Here is an 18,522-nt window from a genome sequence, read left to right on the forward strand (position 1 = left end):
GATTTTAATGTGCTGGAAACAAAACAAAACAATTAAAGTAGACTTGACTCCAGAGATGCAGAATTGATTTCCCAAGTTCATGAAGCACTTAAATCAAACTCGAAGTTGAAATGCTTGTTAACACAAAATTGATGTAAGTTGCTATAGCAAATCATTAAGATCAAAGTAATGTGTGAGTATGTAATATCTATAGTGTATTTTATATAACCTACATTCTACACAGGGTTGACAACATTTCCATCATAAACATACTTCTGATTGTCAGTCACCATCACTAGCTCAATCTGTCAGAAAGTTGTTGGAGTTCACTGATATTCACCCAGACGTGATGATGTATATACTGACTTTGTGTTTACACTATAACTACACTAATGAAATCATGGTGATATTTGATTTATTTTCAGGCAACACAGATGTCCTAAAGAGCAGCAATTATACATAGCACTTGGTTTGGTTTGATACCACCAAATAAGAAATTAGTGTATAACTATATCTAGCTACAGTTTTTTTACTCCATAGAGGAAGATGTAGGGGATGATGCAGATGTAAGAGGACCCGATGTAGCTGGCCAGCTCCAACATCAAGGAGGACGTGTGGATGTTGCTGGATATCATCAGCAGCAGGTGGGTCACCCAGCACACCACAAACACAGTGGCCACAGCCACCACGCTCTTGGCTGCCCTCACATGAGTACCTGAGTTAGCTGTCCCCTTGTGATGGTCCGAAGTCAGGCCCTGGATACGTGTCTGGTTCCTTAGCAAAGTGATCACAATCTGGATGCTAGCAAACACTATACCAGCGATGGGGAGGACGTTAGTGAAGGTCAGAAACAATGGCTCATAGATCTGCCTTGCAGTTTGAGAGGGAAAGACTTCTATACAGTCATCGTGGCTCTCATTTCCACTCACCACCTTGACAAAGAAGAATTGTGGAACACTGAAGACCACAGCTACTATCCAGCTGCCAGCCAGGAGACAGGCTATGAGACGGAGGCTATCCAGCTGGATCGGAGCACCTCCGCGTTTCAGAGAGCCCACCAGCTTCTGGTACCAGAACACACTAATAAACAAGGTGGAGAAGACACTGCTGGTCTCTGACAGTTCAGAGCAGAACTGGTGCACAACGCAGTAGGCACCCAGGAACCAGTGGCCAACAAAGTCAGCCATGGTAGCGGGCAGGTCCACCAGGTAGTTGGTGATGAGGTTGGAGACGGCCAGGTTGATGAAGAGGACCTCATTGGTGCGGAGACTGGACTTGGGTCCAGGGAGAGAGCGGAGACAAAGCCAGTTGTTCCCCAAGATCCCTAGCAGACACATCAGCCCTCGAATGAAGGCTTTGATCCACTCCGTTGCATCCATCACACCTGAGGCATCTATCTATGTTTGAGCCTTATTTTGCTCAACATTTATAAGGGATGTTAATATCATGCTACAGCCAGGCCCAACCCCTAAACGAATCCTTAGAGACTTCACATTTCTAAGTCTTCAGTTCTTGGAGAGCACCAGAGACTGGGACCAGAAATCGGCCCTGGCATTTCAAACACACCGGCCCATTTTTTTACTTGAGGTCCCCACACCGGCCCATTTTTATTGTTGAGGCCCCGATCAAAAATGGGCCCGAATTTGCCCGAAATACCAGATGGCCAGTTCGCCCCTGCCAGAGACTTGTAGTAACCAATACAGAAGAGAAAAGCCCAACTGAACTTGGATCAGTGTAAAGGAGCAGTTTGAATAGCCTATGTTTATGTTGTTAGAATATTCCACATTTGTACATTTAATACTTTGATCTCTCACTATGGAACAACATTATTGTCAATTTCTAATGACATATCCATTTCCATGTTAAAGCAAATAACATTTGTAATCAAGAGTATGTCTATGAAATGAGAGTTTTGTTTTTTTAAATAGTAAAAATAATATTTATCACTGAAAACATACAGCACAACGGAGTCTAACCTGCTATAGTGTAGTTCACGTAAGTCATCCTTCAAACGGAGTCCAACCAATAGACAGACTCCCGATGTTGTGTCCCAATGCTACCTTTCCCCGGCGAAAGCCCCACCTATCAAATCAAGAGCGGTGACCAGTGTGCCAGCGCGCTTGGTTGAGTTGGTGGTTGGTCAGGACCAGTCGGGACGGTGGGATTTCCAAGAAGGGCGCAGTTCGTTGGACTTTTTGACCATGGATTTGTTGATCCATGGAGATTCAGGACAGAACATAGTGAGAATACGTCGTATCATGGATCATTTATTGTATCTCGGTGTAAACGTTTCGTTGGAATAAACTGCTGATGTTTGTGGAAAGTACAGAATGCCCACCAGCGGCGGAGAGAGAATTAAAGCCAGCTCGTTTATTCCGGTGTCCACTGCTGCCGTCCTCCTCGTCGGGTCCACCACTTTATTCTTTGTCTTTACGTAAGTTGACCATATGCCTCCTTTAGAAAATGTAGTTTGATACCAGACACTAAAGTAGCCTACCTTTTCGAAACTATTATTTTCCATATCTGAAGTAGGCCTAGGCCAAGTCCACAGATTTGAATTGCATATCTGTATATAGGCCTATGAAGTATAAGATGCAATGGGCATGCACAATTGCTTCAAACGGTAAAGTTGTCTCTAGGGAAAGGTTGTGATAAAACTGTGGTCGCTCACACACTGTGTAGAATAAGGGTCGTTCTTGAATTTATTTGGCATTTGCTTCCCTTGCCTTTGAATCCATGAACCACACTTTAAAATTACAAATAAACACATATAATACATGTTTGTGTTCATATTTAACTGTTTATAAATGATAAAACATAATGCAAATAATTTACACTGCAACACTTTATGTTTATGCATTGTTTAAATTACTTAGGAGCAGGCTTGTCACCTTAGTGGAGTTGTAAAGACATGTTTTGGGAATTTAGAGATATCTATCTATTATTTTAAATGCTAGAAAGTGAACAAAAGTATGTAATATATTGTATAGAATCATAAAAACAAAGAAGGCTATTGAAATACCAATTTTTTAAAAACCAGTATAATGTGTGACCCTCAGTTTAATTAATTGGTGTTACCACCTTGAAAATAACTAATTACAAAGATATACAAGGACCTTGAGCATTCTCTCCAGTGGCAAACTGTTATTGGGGGAGGGGTCTATATTAAAGCAAATTATTAGCAAATCACACCCTTTTAGTATGTCATCAATTTGAGGATTCCATTCCATTTGAGGATTCCACACTAATTTGGTGTGTCAAAATCCAAAGTGTCACTTGGTGTTAGTCAATTTAAATGAAGGGAAATAACATTGTGAGCAAAATGATTTATCATATCACTTTAGTAAAGGATTGATGAATTTAGCAGTGGCCTCCATTTCAGAAAATGTACCTCAAATGTCTCATTTGTGTTACCATCATTGGTGTTACTACTCCTACAGATGGCACAACATTGTCATAATGGTAAAAACTTAAAGTAATTAAGCTACCATATGTGGTTATCTGTAGCTCAGCTGGTAGAGCACGGCGCTTGTAACGCCAGGGTAGTGGGTTCGATCCCCGGGACCACCCATACACAAAAATTGTATGCACGCATGACTGTAAGTCGCTTTGGATAAAAGCGTCTGCTAAATGGCATATTATTTAAAATGGGAAGATGTACCCAAATAAAATAAAATAAAGAATCTAGAAAAGTGAAGTACATTTTGTCCAAAATGCCATGTCCAAGTGCCACTGTAATTGAAGAATGACCTATAAACATTTTAAGGCAAACTTCACATTCAGAATTTAGAACAGTGTTTTTGTAGCGTTCAATCTGACAGAAGTGAAATATGACACACATTTGTTGTTGAAAAAATTATATTTTGTGAAAAGACTTTACAAAATTCTGGTGTAGTTTTAATTACATATTAATATGCTAAATTATTCATTAAACAGTTCAACAATACTGTACCCAAAGATTTCTATTAGTATTTACATGTCATTGCCTAATATCATGTTGATCCTCTTAATCTGAGCTACTGTAGGCTATATGAATTTTGTATGGGGTCTATGTGAGTTAAGAGTCTATTTAACTATTAGGCCTATGTCTAAGGTCGATTTTCTTGTTAGGCTAAACTCAAATGCTAGGATGATGATGTGGTTCAGTGGTTGATATAACTGTGTTCTGATCCGGAAACATCATTATATAATATTTTATTCTGACTCAAAATATAATGAACACAACCACACCTCTCAGAGCTGTAGCCTACACCAGCATGCCCCAAGTGATCATAATGTGAAAATGTATTCCTAAATCCCTTTATGACATTGTCAACATGTTGTTTTACCAGCAACGTTTCAAGTGGATCCTCTAGCAGATGGGAAGTTTCGGATTAGGATCCCGATCTTCTGATCGATGCATTTTGATTCCCCCATCTGTGGAACTAGGGGTGACTAAAGACTTGGGGCGAGCAGGGAGGAGGAAACTATCGACGACTTGTAAAGGGCAGAATCAACAACCTCTGCATCATTGGGCTCCCGAGTGGCACAGCGGTCTAAGGCACTGCATCTCAGTGCTTGAGGTGTCACTACAGACCCCCTGGTTCGATTCCAGGCTGTATCACAACCGGGCGTGATTGGGCGGCGCACAGCGTCGTCTGGGTTTGGCCGGTGTAGGCCGTCATTGTAAATAAGAATTTGTTCTTAACTGACTGGCCTAGTTAAAGGTAAAATAAATAAAAAATCAACACAGTTGCTTTGTGAGAAGGTGTTAACCATAGAAAGATGTTTACACTTAGCTATTGTTATGTAAATACCGGTTGAAAAGTACCAGTGGCCAGGCCTTGGCCAGAAGTCAGAGCATGTCCACTGAGGCCATGGCCTAGTGTGATACAGGTGCCAGTCTGTGGAGATGGAAACAGAAAAGTCTGAGCATTTTGGGTAATTCTCTGGTGGAAACTTGGCATTTACATTTTTACATTTTAGTCATTTAGCAGACGCTCTTATCCAGAGCAACTTACAGTTAGTGAGTGCACACATTTTCATACTGGCATAAGTGCACTAGACTACATGCACTTCTGATGAACTGAAATCTTTTAGAACGTTATATCCTCAGTCACATGTGATTGTGCATTGAAATGAGGAAAAAGAAAGTGGGCCACAGTGGATTGAATTGTAAATGTGCTGTACTGTACTCAGTGGATTGAGTTGTAAATGTGCTGTACTGTACTCAGTGGATTGAGTTGTAAATGTGCTGTACTGTACTCAGTGGGCTGAGTTGGACTAAAACCACTGACTTGGCTGGGGGTTATCTAACGATGCGTGAGAGAGCCTGGAAAGAGTGATTTCATACTGACATCCTCCCTATTGTTTTACTCCCTGCTGTTCAAAGACAAGGAGCTTATGGACATTGGGCTTAAGATAGATGTGTAATCCTCTATGGCTATGTAGGGTAGGATCTGCATCCTTAGCATGGAAGATTCACAGTTTTCGGTCCATTTCATGTCGTTGAACTGTTACATGGAGAAAGCTCAAGAAAGTGATCTTGTATCTGAAAGTGTCAACAGTGAATATAACAACTGAATATAAGAACTGACATGGCCATGCCTACTGCATACCCGCAATTGACATGCTGTTTGGAATGAGGAATTCTGGAATTCTTTATGGGAAATACAATATAATGAATCATCTGATAAGTGAAGTGTGTTAAAAAAAAGTAAACTCATTTCATTTTATTGCAACTCTTGGCTGCTGATGTAGCTGCTGCTGTTGCAGTTTGATTGCTACTTTTCAGTGTCAGTGACCCAGTTGTATGCCAATCCTATCTCTTCACATACTGCTGCAAGAGGAAAAAAACGTATAGGCTTGTTTATTGCATTATTATCCTGGTGGCTTGCTGTTGTTGACTGATTCCGGGGATGTTTTTAATTGGGATTGTAAATCAGGAATTCTTAAAAGACGAGACAATACAAAAAATGTTCCACAAATAATTTTCTTCATAATAACAGGATTTGAAATATATATTTTAAAACCAAAGTATCAGCTATCACACCATGTAAAGGAACAACCAGCATAATTAAAAACATTTTTTTCATAAAGTGCAGCTAACTAGATTTATGTCAACTCCATCAGACAAAAGGCATTTCATTTGTATATTTATTGTACAACAAGTATTTAAAGGCCTTGATTGTGTCAATCTAACATTAGCTTATTAAAATATGCAATGCTAATCTCCAAAAGTATTTTTGTTTTGTTTTATAACACTGTATAATGCTCCAGGGCTAATTTTGTTAGCATTTTGGCATGTTTTTCTAGATTAAGAACATAAAGCAAGATTTATAAAGCAAACATTATGCTTTTTTCTAGCACAGCAAATTGTTAAATAGTTTAAGCATATATTGCAGGACAATGATTAACACATTTCTTCAGAATATTTACAAACAAATCGATCTTAAAGTAGTTAGCAATTGGTGACAGAGTTGACAAGCAACTGCCCGAGGTGACAACAGTTACTCAAAACAGACATATTGTTGTCTCTAAAACATTTTATACAAACATTGATGGTTTAACTAGACATCAGCTGGTGACAATCTAGTGGCCATCAGTGGTTGCAATTGGCCCAACCATTCTATCAGACGTTAGACAAAAATCTGACAGAGTTTATGTTTTACGGAGTTGACAAATTGCATATTTTTCTTCTTTATTCGAGTGCTATACTACATAGCAATTTTGTTTCTCTTCAGTTGCTTTATAACTCTAAAACCTAATTAAAATGAACATATTTGAACCAAAATTCATGTTCTATGTTAATCTATAAGGTAGATTGAGTTGTCAGGTTATGGTTGTGACTATGGTGATATCAATAATGTTTTTTAAATCTTTCAAAAGTAGAGGACTTTTAGGACCATGAGTTGTCTTGTTGCACAACATGTAATCAGGAGATGAGGAAGGGGTTCCCATGGTATAGCTGACCCTGCTAATTTTCTATTCATTTAGGATTTTAGACAGTTGACCAACACTCCGGACAAATTTTTTAGGAATCACAATTTTGAGAAACATATTCCTTAAAGTCAGAGAGGGCTATTGCAAGAAACTATATGAGATCCTTTTTCAGTGAATATTCATTTTAGCCAGTTTTTAGAGTTTAAACATTTTGGGGGGGAGTTTGAAATTGGGATCCTTTGCTCTAGAAAGGGGCATTTCCTGGCACAGAGCCGACATGCAAATTTAATAATATTACAAATATTTAGAAAATTACAAAAACAAAGTATACAAATAAAGTTTTCCTGGCAGACGAGGATTGTCACGACTTTCAAGAATCCCTGAAATTCTGTGTTGGTATTTGCAATCAGATGATGTATGCTGCTGCTGTATGTGGGTAGCATTACTTTGGCGGCCAGGCAGAGCAAGCAGTCTATCCCTAGTATTATATAATGAGAGTGAGTGGTCATTTTCCATTAATGATCAATAGACTCGTATCTGCATTTCTAAAGATAACTTCCACACTCCATTAGCACAAACCCCCAGAGGGCTACTTCTCCAGGACAAGTGGCTGTTATTGCAGGTTTCTCTGAAGATCGCCAACAAGAGAGATGAAGAACTTTCCGAAAACGTTCCCACTGAGAGATGTTTCACTATGATAAAATACACTGTCTATGTCTGAAGTTTCTTTTCCATGGACAGCCATTCTTCAAAGATAAGCTCATGTTGAAACTGAGCATTCCAGCCCAATCACACATGCTCTTTTGTTTGCCCTTTCACTCAGGAAGTAGTGGAGGCCCATTCCATAAACACTTTACAGGAAGCACATTTATTTCAACACTTTACAGGAAGCACACATACAAATGGACCCCAGCTCTTTGTGAACCACCCTTTGCTGTGAATTATATCATCATTTGGCAGTAGCAGAAGAAATGGAATCTGTAGGGACAATATTTTGCCGTTACATCATATGTAGGCCTACATCACTGTTAGACAGCCCTTTAATCAGAGAATGACTGGTATATTTGTGTCTGTCTGCCTGTCTGCTCTGTCAGCAGGGACAGTGTCTGTGTTCCTTTAAAAGCAGTGATGGACAGATGCCAGATCCTGTCGTTATCTCGACCAAATTTAACCCCACCTTGGTACCTCTGAGGGTTAGAGACCTTGATTCATCCTTGGTGCTATATGCTGCTGTAGGGAGTCCAAAGGGAATGCCAGTCAGACCTCATGGTCACTCAGGTTATTACTTAGAGTATGTGCATGTCAAAAGAAAGTGCCCAAATGCACCCCCAGTCTGTTAGTATCTAGAGTAAGCTGCAACAGTTACTCTGATGTATCAAAGTACATGACTCACAAACTGACAAACTGGCCTAAACAAGATTTAGGACACTTTTCAATATCAAGACAAATGTCCTCCTGTGAAGTTGGCATGGGGGGGCTACTGAAAGTAGGAACCTTTGGTCATCCTTCGACTGATAAATAGCCTCATTACTGAGCTAAAACAGAAACTGTTATCTCAGCCTTCAGAGTGTGTTACATTGTTCTCTCTAAGTATTGTTACTGTGGACAATTCACAAAAGACATGCAAAGACCAACAGTAGAAACACTACGAATTTGAAACATTGTAAGAAAATATTATTTCAAGGGTAACTTCAAGGGTGTTTCCTTGTAACTATTTGCCACAGTTAATGTCAACATTTGATGTAGCTGAGATGCTATACAATTCTGTAAGGAGAAGCCTTCTTGACCTTTTACTTTCTTTCTGAGTTAATTATGCAATCATGTGCAGAGGGGAGTAAGTCAGATGTGATACACACCCATAGTGGGTTAGATATTTATAGAATAACACCCAAACAAACAGTTTGTTTTATGCCCACATACGCATCGATCCCTAGATACAATAATATTATATGTACACAAATGTTTCCATTAAGTAGATATACATACAGTACCAGTCAAAAGTTTGGACACACCTACTCATTGAAGGGTTTTTCTCTATTTTTACTATTTTCTACATTGTAGAATAATAGTGAAGACATCAAAACTAAGAAAGAACACATATGGAATCATGTAGTAACCAAAAAAGTGTTAAACAAATCAAAATATATTTAATATTTGAGATTCTTCAAAGTAGCCACCCTTTGCCTTGATGACAGCTTTGCACACTCTTGGCATTCTCCCAACCAGCTCCCAACCAGGTAGTCATCTGGAATACATTTCAATTAACAGGTGTGCCTTGTTAAAAGTTAATTTGTGGAATTTCTTTCCTTCTTAATGCGTTTGAGCCAATCAGTTGTGTTGTGACAAAGTAGGTTTGGTATACAGAAGATAGCCCTATTTGGTAAAAGACCAAGTCCATATTATGGCAAGAACAGCTCAAATAAGCAAAGACAAACGACAGTCCATCATTACTTTAAGACATGAAGGTCAGTCAATATGGAACATTTCAAGAACTTTTAGATTTGTTTAACACTCTTTTGGTAGTCCCGTGTAGCTTAGTTGGTAGAGCATGGCGTTTGCAACGCCAGGGTTGTGGGTTCGATTCCCACGGGGGGCCAGTATGAAAATGTATGCACTCACTAACTGTAAGTCGCTCTGGATAAGAGCGTCTGCTAAATGACTAAAAATGTAAATGTAAAATATTACTACATGATTCCATATGTGTTCTTTCATAGTTTTGATGTCTTTACTATTATTCTACAATGTAGAAAATAGTAAAAAATAAAGAAAAACACTGGAATGAGTAGGTGTGTCCAAACTTTTGACTAGTACTGTAGTTGATATTCAAGCCATAGTTTTTATAGTTCAAAGAAGAATTCTCTTCAAACTGTGTTATAACAGTGTTATGTGTTCATTCAGTGTATTCTAAAGCTAAAGACAGGTCATACATTCCTAAGGGCTTATGATCATATTTCATTCAACATTTCTAACACTCATATTTTCATTCCATGAGATGTTCTAGGAGCCCTACACTAGAACCTAAAATGGTTATTCGGCTGTCCCCATAGGAGAACCCTTTTTGGTTCTAGGTAGAACCCTTTAGGGTTCCATGAATAACCCTTTCCACAGAGGGTTCTACATGGAACCCAAAAGGGTTATCCTATGGGGACAACCGAAAAACCCTTTTGGAACCCTTTTTTCTAAGAGTGTAGTTGTGAGCCTCTCTAATGCTCTTCTCTGCTTGCTGCTTGCTGCCGATGCAACAGACAGTGGTAGTGATGACTAGCCTACCCACTGCTGGGCTCTACTCAGGCAGGGCAGTGTGCAGATTGGACAGCCTCAGCAGCAGCAGCTTACCCTTCTTGATGATTTAATACAGCTCTGCTGTCTGTTTCATTAGGCGCAAGGCAGGGGCTTGTCTGCCTGCACCACCACACTGCAGCATAATGAGAACACTCCCTGTGCTGTGTTCCAGATTGTCACAAACCAATGATGGCCTGGCCGGCAGGGCCGCTCATGCAATGGCATCCACAGAAATAATCCCTTTGATAAGAAATCAGGAAGTCGCGGATCGACCCTCTTATAAAGCGCTTCACCTTATCTGGTGTGTCCTCTCCGTTCCGCACTCAGCCCAAATGAGGTTGACTGATTTCTGCTTATTTGGAACACAATATCATTATCTTCCATATTGTGCTCATTTTGTATTCTTTTTTTTGTGATAGATCCATTATTTGACAGATGGGTGAGGGGGGAAGAGGATTTGACCATCTAAATAATGAGTTTTGAAAAGATAATCAGTGCCAGTATACTTATTCCTAATTGCCTTTTTGGCTACTTGTTTTCCCCTCCACCCATTGGTCTTGCTGGTAGAGGAGGATGGTGAAAGTAGTATGCAGATACATAAACACTACTCCAGACCATGCAGACTGACTGGGCTTGATCCCTAATATTTAGTGCTGCCCCGCTGGCAGCTACCCCTGAATCTGCCAACTTCATCCACATTCCCTATTTATACTGTAGGGTGGCTAGACTTGCAAGTACAGTATTCAGTATATGTACTGGGACAAGTACAGCGTGGACTCTGTGTAGTGCAGGGGTACAGTGTAATGCACATATCCGTGTAATCTAGCTCTCTTATGACAATTCAAGTACATCTCAAACATGACTACATTTAGTGAAACGTTGCTTCAGAGAGGATTTAAGATATAAATCCCCTCCTCCAGCTGTGGGAACCCACTGTTCTGTTCCCCTCATTAATCTGATTTGCTCTGTAGTACAATTGAGTGTTAATGTTTCAATTAAGTAAATCCTTAAATAGGAGCATTATTCTGACAGATCTTCAGACACAGCTGTTTCTCCAGTACAGAACTGTATTGTATTTGCCTATGAAGGCTGTTTGTCTGTAAAGGCAGGCTTGTCTGTTGCAGCTGTGTAGGTAATGGAGTATGTATGGTTTGCTTTATCCTATAGGTATGGAATGGGTTCTGTTGGGCTGTGTGTTGTGCTGTGTGCTGCTGGCTGTAGGGGCTGTGTGTTTGTCGTCTGATGGGAGGATTCCACCATCGCGGGCTGGCAGAGTGGTCTGTAATCCAGAGTCCCTAATCCTGGGATTATTGAGATTGCAGCTGGCATGGCATAACCAGGCATTCCTTCGGGGGTAACCACCCTTCCCCCACACTCTCCAACTCTCCCCCACACGCCCATCCTTACTGGGGCTGTTCTGTGGGGGTTGTGGGGCTTGCGCCAGGTTGGGCTGGGCTGGGGCTGCGGCTGGGACTGGGGCTGGAGTTGCGGCTGGGGCTGGGGCTGGGGAAGGGTCTAAATTTAGTCCATTTCACAGCGTTCACAGTCACGGTCAGTCTATTGGAGTTCAGTTCACACATACACGTTCTGCCCTCGTCACATCCTGACCCTTGACCTTTGCAACTGTGGGGAGACAGGTTTGGGTCGTGTGGGGTGGAGCCGCCCAGTATCTGTTTCACACTGATCACGGTCCTGTTACAGTCACTGTTACGGTCATGGTCACTAATACACAGTCTGCATTTCAATGGTAAACCACACTACTGCTGTTGTTGCCCCTAAACATAAAATACCTACAGGAAGGAGAAGCATTATGCCATTATGACATGATGCCAGTTGTGATAATGTAAGAGGCCCAATGCTGAAACACATTCTGCTGTAAGCTTTTCAAGTGAAGATAAAATCGTCACAGCAGCATGGCTTTGGACTCAATTCTATACAGATTTTAAAAAATCGGATATTGTATAGGTTACTCATGCCGACATTTAATCATTATAATCCACTGTGACTTCCTCTGTGTCTCCTTCAGTAAACCTGATTACAGAGCCTCTATTTAATCTCACACTGTAGAGATATAATCAGAGCATCCTCTCACCAAATCTAATTCTCCAGTTTTAACCACATTTGCATTATGACAGTGATGGTTATGATGGTTTCTATAAGCTCTGTGGACATATTTAGAAAACGCCATGAATTTGGGCATCAGTCTGAATTTAGAGTCGCCGAGTTTGGTAACTGGTGTATGTTGGTAACTGAAGTTATATTTTCCTGTTGAGGGAACCAAATAATTATGATGAGCCCTTTTGATTGATTCCTACACTGAGCCTGAGGGAGTTTTATACCCCTTTCAACCCATTCAACCTAGATATATTACTATGCGTGTTCTAAGTGTATACTGTGAGTGTAATGTGTGTGTATTGCAAAATTACTGTGTGTGTATTGTGAGTCTACTGTACTGTACGTCTCTTGTCTCTCTCTCCCAGGTGCCCGTGGCTGGCAGTGACTGTGTCAATCTACGTGCCACCATGCAGTGGCATCCTCTTCTTCTTTGTCTTGGCCAACTTCACCATGGCAACCTTTATGGATGCAGGCGTTCTCCCTATGGGTTAGTTATACAATTCTATAACTACTATAATACACTAGTACCATCAAACTCAACTCTGGAGCTCGAAGCCAGTTCCACTGCGTTTTTTTCATTGTTCCCCTCTAATCAGGGACTGATTTAGACCTGGGACACCAGGTGTGTGCAATTAATGATCAGGTAGAACAGAAAACCTCTATTCACTACTGTACACTATAGTGTAACTTAACATGACAAACATTACAGTAGGTGGGCATGTAGTTGTTCAACTGTATTGAATTATTATCTACTAGTTATAACATACTAGTACATTTCATTACATTGTGAATAGATTGATAAACTAGGCCAGATTTATGTTAGTAATGTTAACTTTCTGTCTGAGAAGGAATTGGAAGAGAAACATTGACATAAAAACAACAATATCCAGTGTTACCCCACGCCCAGTGTTGTGCCATTGACCTATAGTTCATGTTGTGCTGTGTGTTTGGGTTTCAGCTAATGAGGACGAGGACAAGGACGATGACTTCCGCGCTCCGCTCTACAAGAACGTGGACGTGAAGGGTGTCCAGGTCCGGATGAAGTGGTGTGCCTCCTGTCACTTCTACAGACCTCCACGATGCTCCCACTGCAGTGTCTGTGACCACTGTGTAGAGGTGAGAGGGAGGGAGGGAGGGAGGGATGGATGGAGGGAGAGAGAGAGAGAAAGGGAGGGAAGAAGGAGTGAGACAGAGAGAACAATCAAGGGCTGGTGGAGAGTGGGATGAAGGGGTGAATGGGGGGGGGGGGGGTAGTGGTTGATGGGGGAGGGAGGAGGAAGGGCCTGAGTAGGGATCAATAGTGTGTGTGGCTGTAGGGTAATGGCGGGTGGGAGAAAATGATGGAGGGATAGAGGGGGAGGGAGAGAGAGAGAGATCACATTAATCAGGTTAATCCCTTTCCCCCAATCCTTAATGTCCCCGCAGCGGGGAGAGAGATGAGATTTGAAAAGGGTTGGGACAATCTGCGTGTGTACACTGAGGTATATTTAGACAGCTCAGATCCTATCAACACTTGTATGATATTTGACTTCGGTAGATAATGCTTTTTCACTGTCCAATACTATTTGCTAGCTAGACCACTCCAGAATACTCTTTGTAACATGGATGCACAATGTTGGACAGAGTCATGTAAAGTAGGCTGCTACAATATGTTGTCATAATTTTCAGAGTGATTGAATGTTTTATCTAATGTTGTGTCTCATTGTGTCATGACCATATGCAGGACTTTGACCACCACTGTCCCTGGGTGAACAACTGTATCGGGAGGCGGAACTACCGCTACTTCTTCCTGTTTCTGCTGTCACTCACGCTGCACATGGTGGGCGTGCTCTCCGGTGGCCTGCTCTACATCCTACACCATTTGGAAGACCTGTGGAAGCTGCACTGTACTGTCACGTATCCTTCCGTACACACACTCTGTGTACTTTGTGTATGTGTATGTATGTTCATGCTGTGTGTGCAGTATGATCAGGGTCATTCATTTCTAAAGCTCCCTAAAGAGAGTCATTGAGGCTCCTTAACTGCTGTGTCCAGCCTGGTGGTGATGAGTGTATCAGGTCTGTTCTTCATTCCTGTCCTGGGCCTCACAGGGTTCCACCTCTACCTGGTGTCCAGGGGCAGAACCACCAATGAACAGGTCAGACGCCTCTATGTAACTCATGTTTTTAAATGACTAGATACAAGGTTTCTGGAATATATGAGGCCACCCTAGGTCGAGTCCTCACTTTAATGATGAAATTGTTGCATTCTTTTCCACAGGTTACTGGGAAGTTTCAAGGAGGGGTCAACCCTTTCACACAAGGTTGCTGTGGCAACTTGGAGTATCTCATATGCAGTCCCATTTCTCCAAAGTAAGAAACATGTGACATTTTATGTAAACATCATGTTTAATATAACGTTTTGGAGCTCATTAACTTATCTATTTGCTTGGACCATACCAGGTATACAGCGAGGCCCATTAAGAAATCAACAGTTCGCATCATTCCTCCATTCCTGAGACCAGAGACTGACATACAGATACCAATTATTAAGGTTGAGGATAACGGCATTCAGACTCATGATATCCAAAATAAGGTACGTCTGTCCACCCCAAATACCCTCAGAAGGGAACATCCCATATTCACACACACATAAAACATCAGTATTTAACTAACTTCATCAGCAGATCAGATATGTTTAACTGCAGTTCCTTCTCTTCCGTTCTCAGCGCCCGTCCACTGATGGTATGGAAGAGCCAGACATCCAACGTCTGAACACCCCACCACCGCTGCCCCCCAAACCAGACCCCAACGTGCTGAAGAGCCACCTAGCAACTCTAGAAGGTAGGGTCACATTAGTAACCTGACAACCAGGGATACAGTACCTAATATTATAGATAGCATTAGGAAATGATCATGAAGAAACTTGAAACAGTCCAGAAAACCCACAAACTATCATCCACTGCTCTCATACTGCACCCTGGTGGCGTTATTATTCAATTGGCGCCCAGAGAGGCAGCCATGGTTTTTGTTGCTGCTTGTGTCTTCCTTGGTTTTTCTTTGTTTGTTTACTTGTGGATTTGCAACTAAATTTAACTCAGGATGAGCTACTGAATATTAGAACCAGCCTAATTTAGAATGTAGCTTAGTGTTTATAGTGAAGCTTGTAGTTCTTTAGCTTACAGTGTACACTACCGGTCAAATGTTTTAGAACACCTACTCATTCATGGGTTTTTCTTAATTTTTTACTATTTTCTACATTGTAGAATAATAGTGAAGGCATCAAAACTATGAAACAACACATATGGAATCATGTAGTAACCAAAAAAGTGTTAAACAAATCAAAATATATTTTATATTTGAGATTCTTCAAATAGCCCCCCTTTGCTTTGATGACAGCTTTGCACACTCTTGGCATCTCTCTGGATTAGTTCAGTCACAAATCACAATAGGCATTATGGTAATATATTTACATTTTGTAAAATATTTATTTCCTTCTGCATCTGTGTTTCGGTTCCAGAGAGTGGTCTGCATCCCAAACCAGTGACCCCTTCCCCTGGGCAGACCCTGCAGCAGTTCAGGCCATTACCGCAGTCCACATCTAAGGCACCACCCCCCTCACCTGTCCATCAGGTCAGTCATATCATTCATAGCATTGACACCATTCAGATACACTGTGGATTTATTGTGCTGTGTTTTGAGCCGTTTCCACAGATCATGGTTGTGTGTTGTGTTTTGAGCCGTTTCCACAGATCATGGTTGTGTGTTGTGTTTTGAGCCATTTCCACAGATCATGGTTGTGTGTTGTGTTTTGAGAGCTTTATAACAGACTGGCCATGTGATTCTGTGTTCTGTTGAGCCTCTGACAGACTGTTGTGGCTGTGTTGTGTTTTGAGAGCTCTCTGACAGTCTGTTATTTGTTGTGGTTGTGTCTAGGTGGCTGTGGCACCAGAGCAGCAGGGGGGCAGCAGTAGAGGTCATAACCTGTCATCAGAACTCATCCTGGGCAGATTTGACCAGCTAGCCTTCCCATCCGGTCCCATGTCTGCTCCACTCCAGCTCAACTCTCTCACCCTCAACTCCCGCTCCCTCACCCTCAAACATGCCTATCGCCACGGCAACAAGCTGCCGGCCTTGTACCCAGAGGGTCTGATCTCCCATCAGGTGTCTCCGGGCTTGTTCCCCCCTCACAACCCCCTGTCCAACCGCAACAGCCTCTCCTATGACAGCCTGGTGAACTCAGGTGACCCCCACTACCTGGCCCAGCGAGGGGGACCTCCACTTCACTACCACCCGCACTTCATGACCCTGGGACATGATGGCAGTGTGCTGCAGCGGCCCCCTCCACACACCTACAGCCCTGTGTTCATGGGGGTCACCAGGCAATCTCCCCAGCCCAGGGACACCTCACCCAGGGACCCCTCTCTACGAGACCTCACCCCTCAGGCCCTCACCTCCCGGGACCTCTCCCCTCAGGCCCTGATGCACAGGGACCTCTCCCAACAGGCCTTGATCCACCGGGAGGCCTCTCCGGTCCGCTATGACAACCTCTCCAAGACCATCATGGCCTCCATTCAGGAGCGGCGGGAGATGGAAGAGAGGGACAGGATGCTGCGGATGCAGGCCAGGTCCCAGGCCCTGTACGGCTGCCCAGACATGGGGGTGTATGACATCCCCAGCAGACGCAGCCTCCCTGCAGACAGCATGCGCCTCCCAGGGTCCCGCGGCCCCACCCCTCCTGCATACGGCTCCAGGGAGTTCATGATGAGCACTGGTATTTTGGGGTACGGGGGTGCGAGGTCACCCCTCTCCAGCGCCTCGTCGTCCTCTCTGACCCGAGCCCCCAGGAATTCCAGCTCCCCCCTGCAGAGCAGCAGCAGCCTGCAGAGTAAGGGTCGTTCCCCATCCCCAGCCTACCTCCCCCCAGACAGGCAGGCCCAGCCCTCATCCTCCTCTTCCTCTGCCTCTGCCCCAGACGCCCCCCCAAAATGCCCCTCACTCACCAACGCCATGGAGGGAAAGGACTCAGCACCCCTGTGTGTCCCCAAATAGGAACCATTGAGTCTTCCCGGAGGGTGTATGTAGCCAGCCACACCACTCTGCAGTGTTAGCCTGTATATCCACAACTTCCCAGCACTGTGTAAGTGTGTCTGTTTGGGTTGTCAGTGTGTGGGAGGGTGTGGGAGTCGAGAGGACATCAATGTGCAGTTATGGGATTTTGTATTTTATTTTGTATTTTTTTTGTACAGATATTTGCACTTGGACCTCTCACTAGACAAGGGTGTGTGTTGAATATAGAGTGAGTGATAACCAACACCATTTGCAGATATCTCAGGACAGTGGCCAATTAGCAGACAGTTGTGCCTCTTTATGCAGAACAGAGGAAATGTACAGAAGACAGATATTTTATTGTTGGTTTATGTGTTTTGATAATGCTTTTGAGAAATAATGTTATGTGATGATGAGACATTCTATTATTTTGCGTATGTAGAAATTATGCTTTAGTAATATTTTGTGGTTGTTTTAACAAATAAAAAATACAGTTATTTTCCTTTTTCTGTATAAGCCGTTGTCATTCAATTATTTATTATCTGTTATTGTTATACGTTCTTGCATTTATGTCCACATCCTGGTTCAACCCTAACCCTAGCCTCAACCACAACCCTATAGCCTGTCGCATGCTTCCCAGTCAAAACAGTTTGCGCATTTATTATGATTACATTTTGTGACGTCTGTAAGGGTTGGTGTGAGGTGTGACCCAGGTGCGGTGCAGGATATACAGGTAGGTCTCTGATCAGACACTGAGTAGTACTGCTGGACATAGAGAAACTAACAGAGAAAACTGAGCAAGGGAACACAGGGAAGTGAGGGCATAAATACACAGGTGAACAGGTAGACACAGGTGACACCAATAGGATAATGATTAGTCCAGACTGTGAGTGAGGAGGTGCTTAAGGTTGTCAGAGGATGACACCTAGTGGGTCGCTCCGGAACTGCGACCCCCTCCTGTAACAACGTCTTTGTTTGTTTTCAGCTGTTCACGCACAAATGCTTTTCTTGAGGCAAGTCGAAGTTTGGTAGCCGAAGTCTACGCCCCTTTGTCGGTGATTGGTCAACAGTACTACTCCTAGTAGGAGAGGGAACTATGGACGGGATTCTTCAATTAAGTGTTTGTTGTCATGCAACGTGAGACGACTAGTTTTCATGCAAATCTTTTCACTTGAGAAATGAGATGTAAAATTGCGCG

At 42.5% G+C, this 18,522-nt stretch overlaps 2 protein-coding genes across 2 annotated transcripts; one reads left to right on the top strand and one right to left on the bottom strand.

Moving 5' to 3' along the window:
* Window positions 1–497: 497 nt before the first annotated feature.
* Window positions 498–1,358, bottom strand: LOC311127428 (C-X-C chemokine receptor type 2-like; the record flags this gene model as incomplete). The annotated part of the gene is made up of 1 exon (XM_084159271.1): window positions 498–1,358. One exon carries the CDS (start codon window positions 1,356–1,358, stop codon window positions 498–500), a length of 861 nt encoding a protein of 286 aa, XP_084015397.1.
* Window positions 1,359–2,309: 951 nt separating this feature from the next.
* Window positions 2,310–17,835, top strand: LOC311127313 (palmitoyltransferase ZDHHC8B-like; the record flags this gene model as incomplete). The annotated part of the gene is made up of 10 exons (XM_084159123.1): window positions 2,310–2,413; window positions 12,663–12,784; window positions 13,256–13,413; window positions 14,021–14,193; window positions 14,332–14,434; window positions 14,557–14,648; window positions 14,739–14,871; window positions 15,005–15,119; window positions 15,796–15,908; window positions 16,212–17,835. 10 exons carry the CDS (start codon window positions 2,310–2,312, stop codon window positions 17,325–17,327), a joined length of 2,229 nt encoding a protein of 742 aa, XP_084015249.1. The 3' UTR covers window positions 17,328–17,835.
* Window positions 17,836–18,522: the final 687 nt, after the last annotated feature.

This window comes from Coregonus lavaretus (genome assembly GCF_964263955.1).
Source record: "Coregonus lavaretus genome assembly, chromosome: 4".
Taxonomy (NCBI): Eukaryota; Metazoa; Chordata; class Actinopteri; order Salmoniformes; family Salmonidae; genus Coregonus; species Coregonus lavaretus.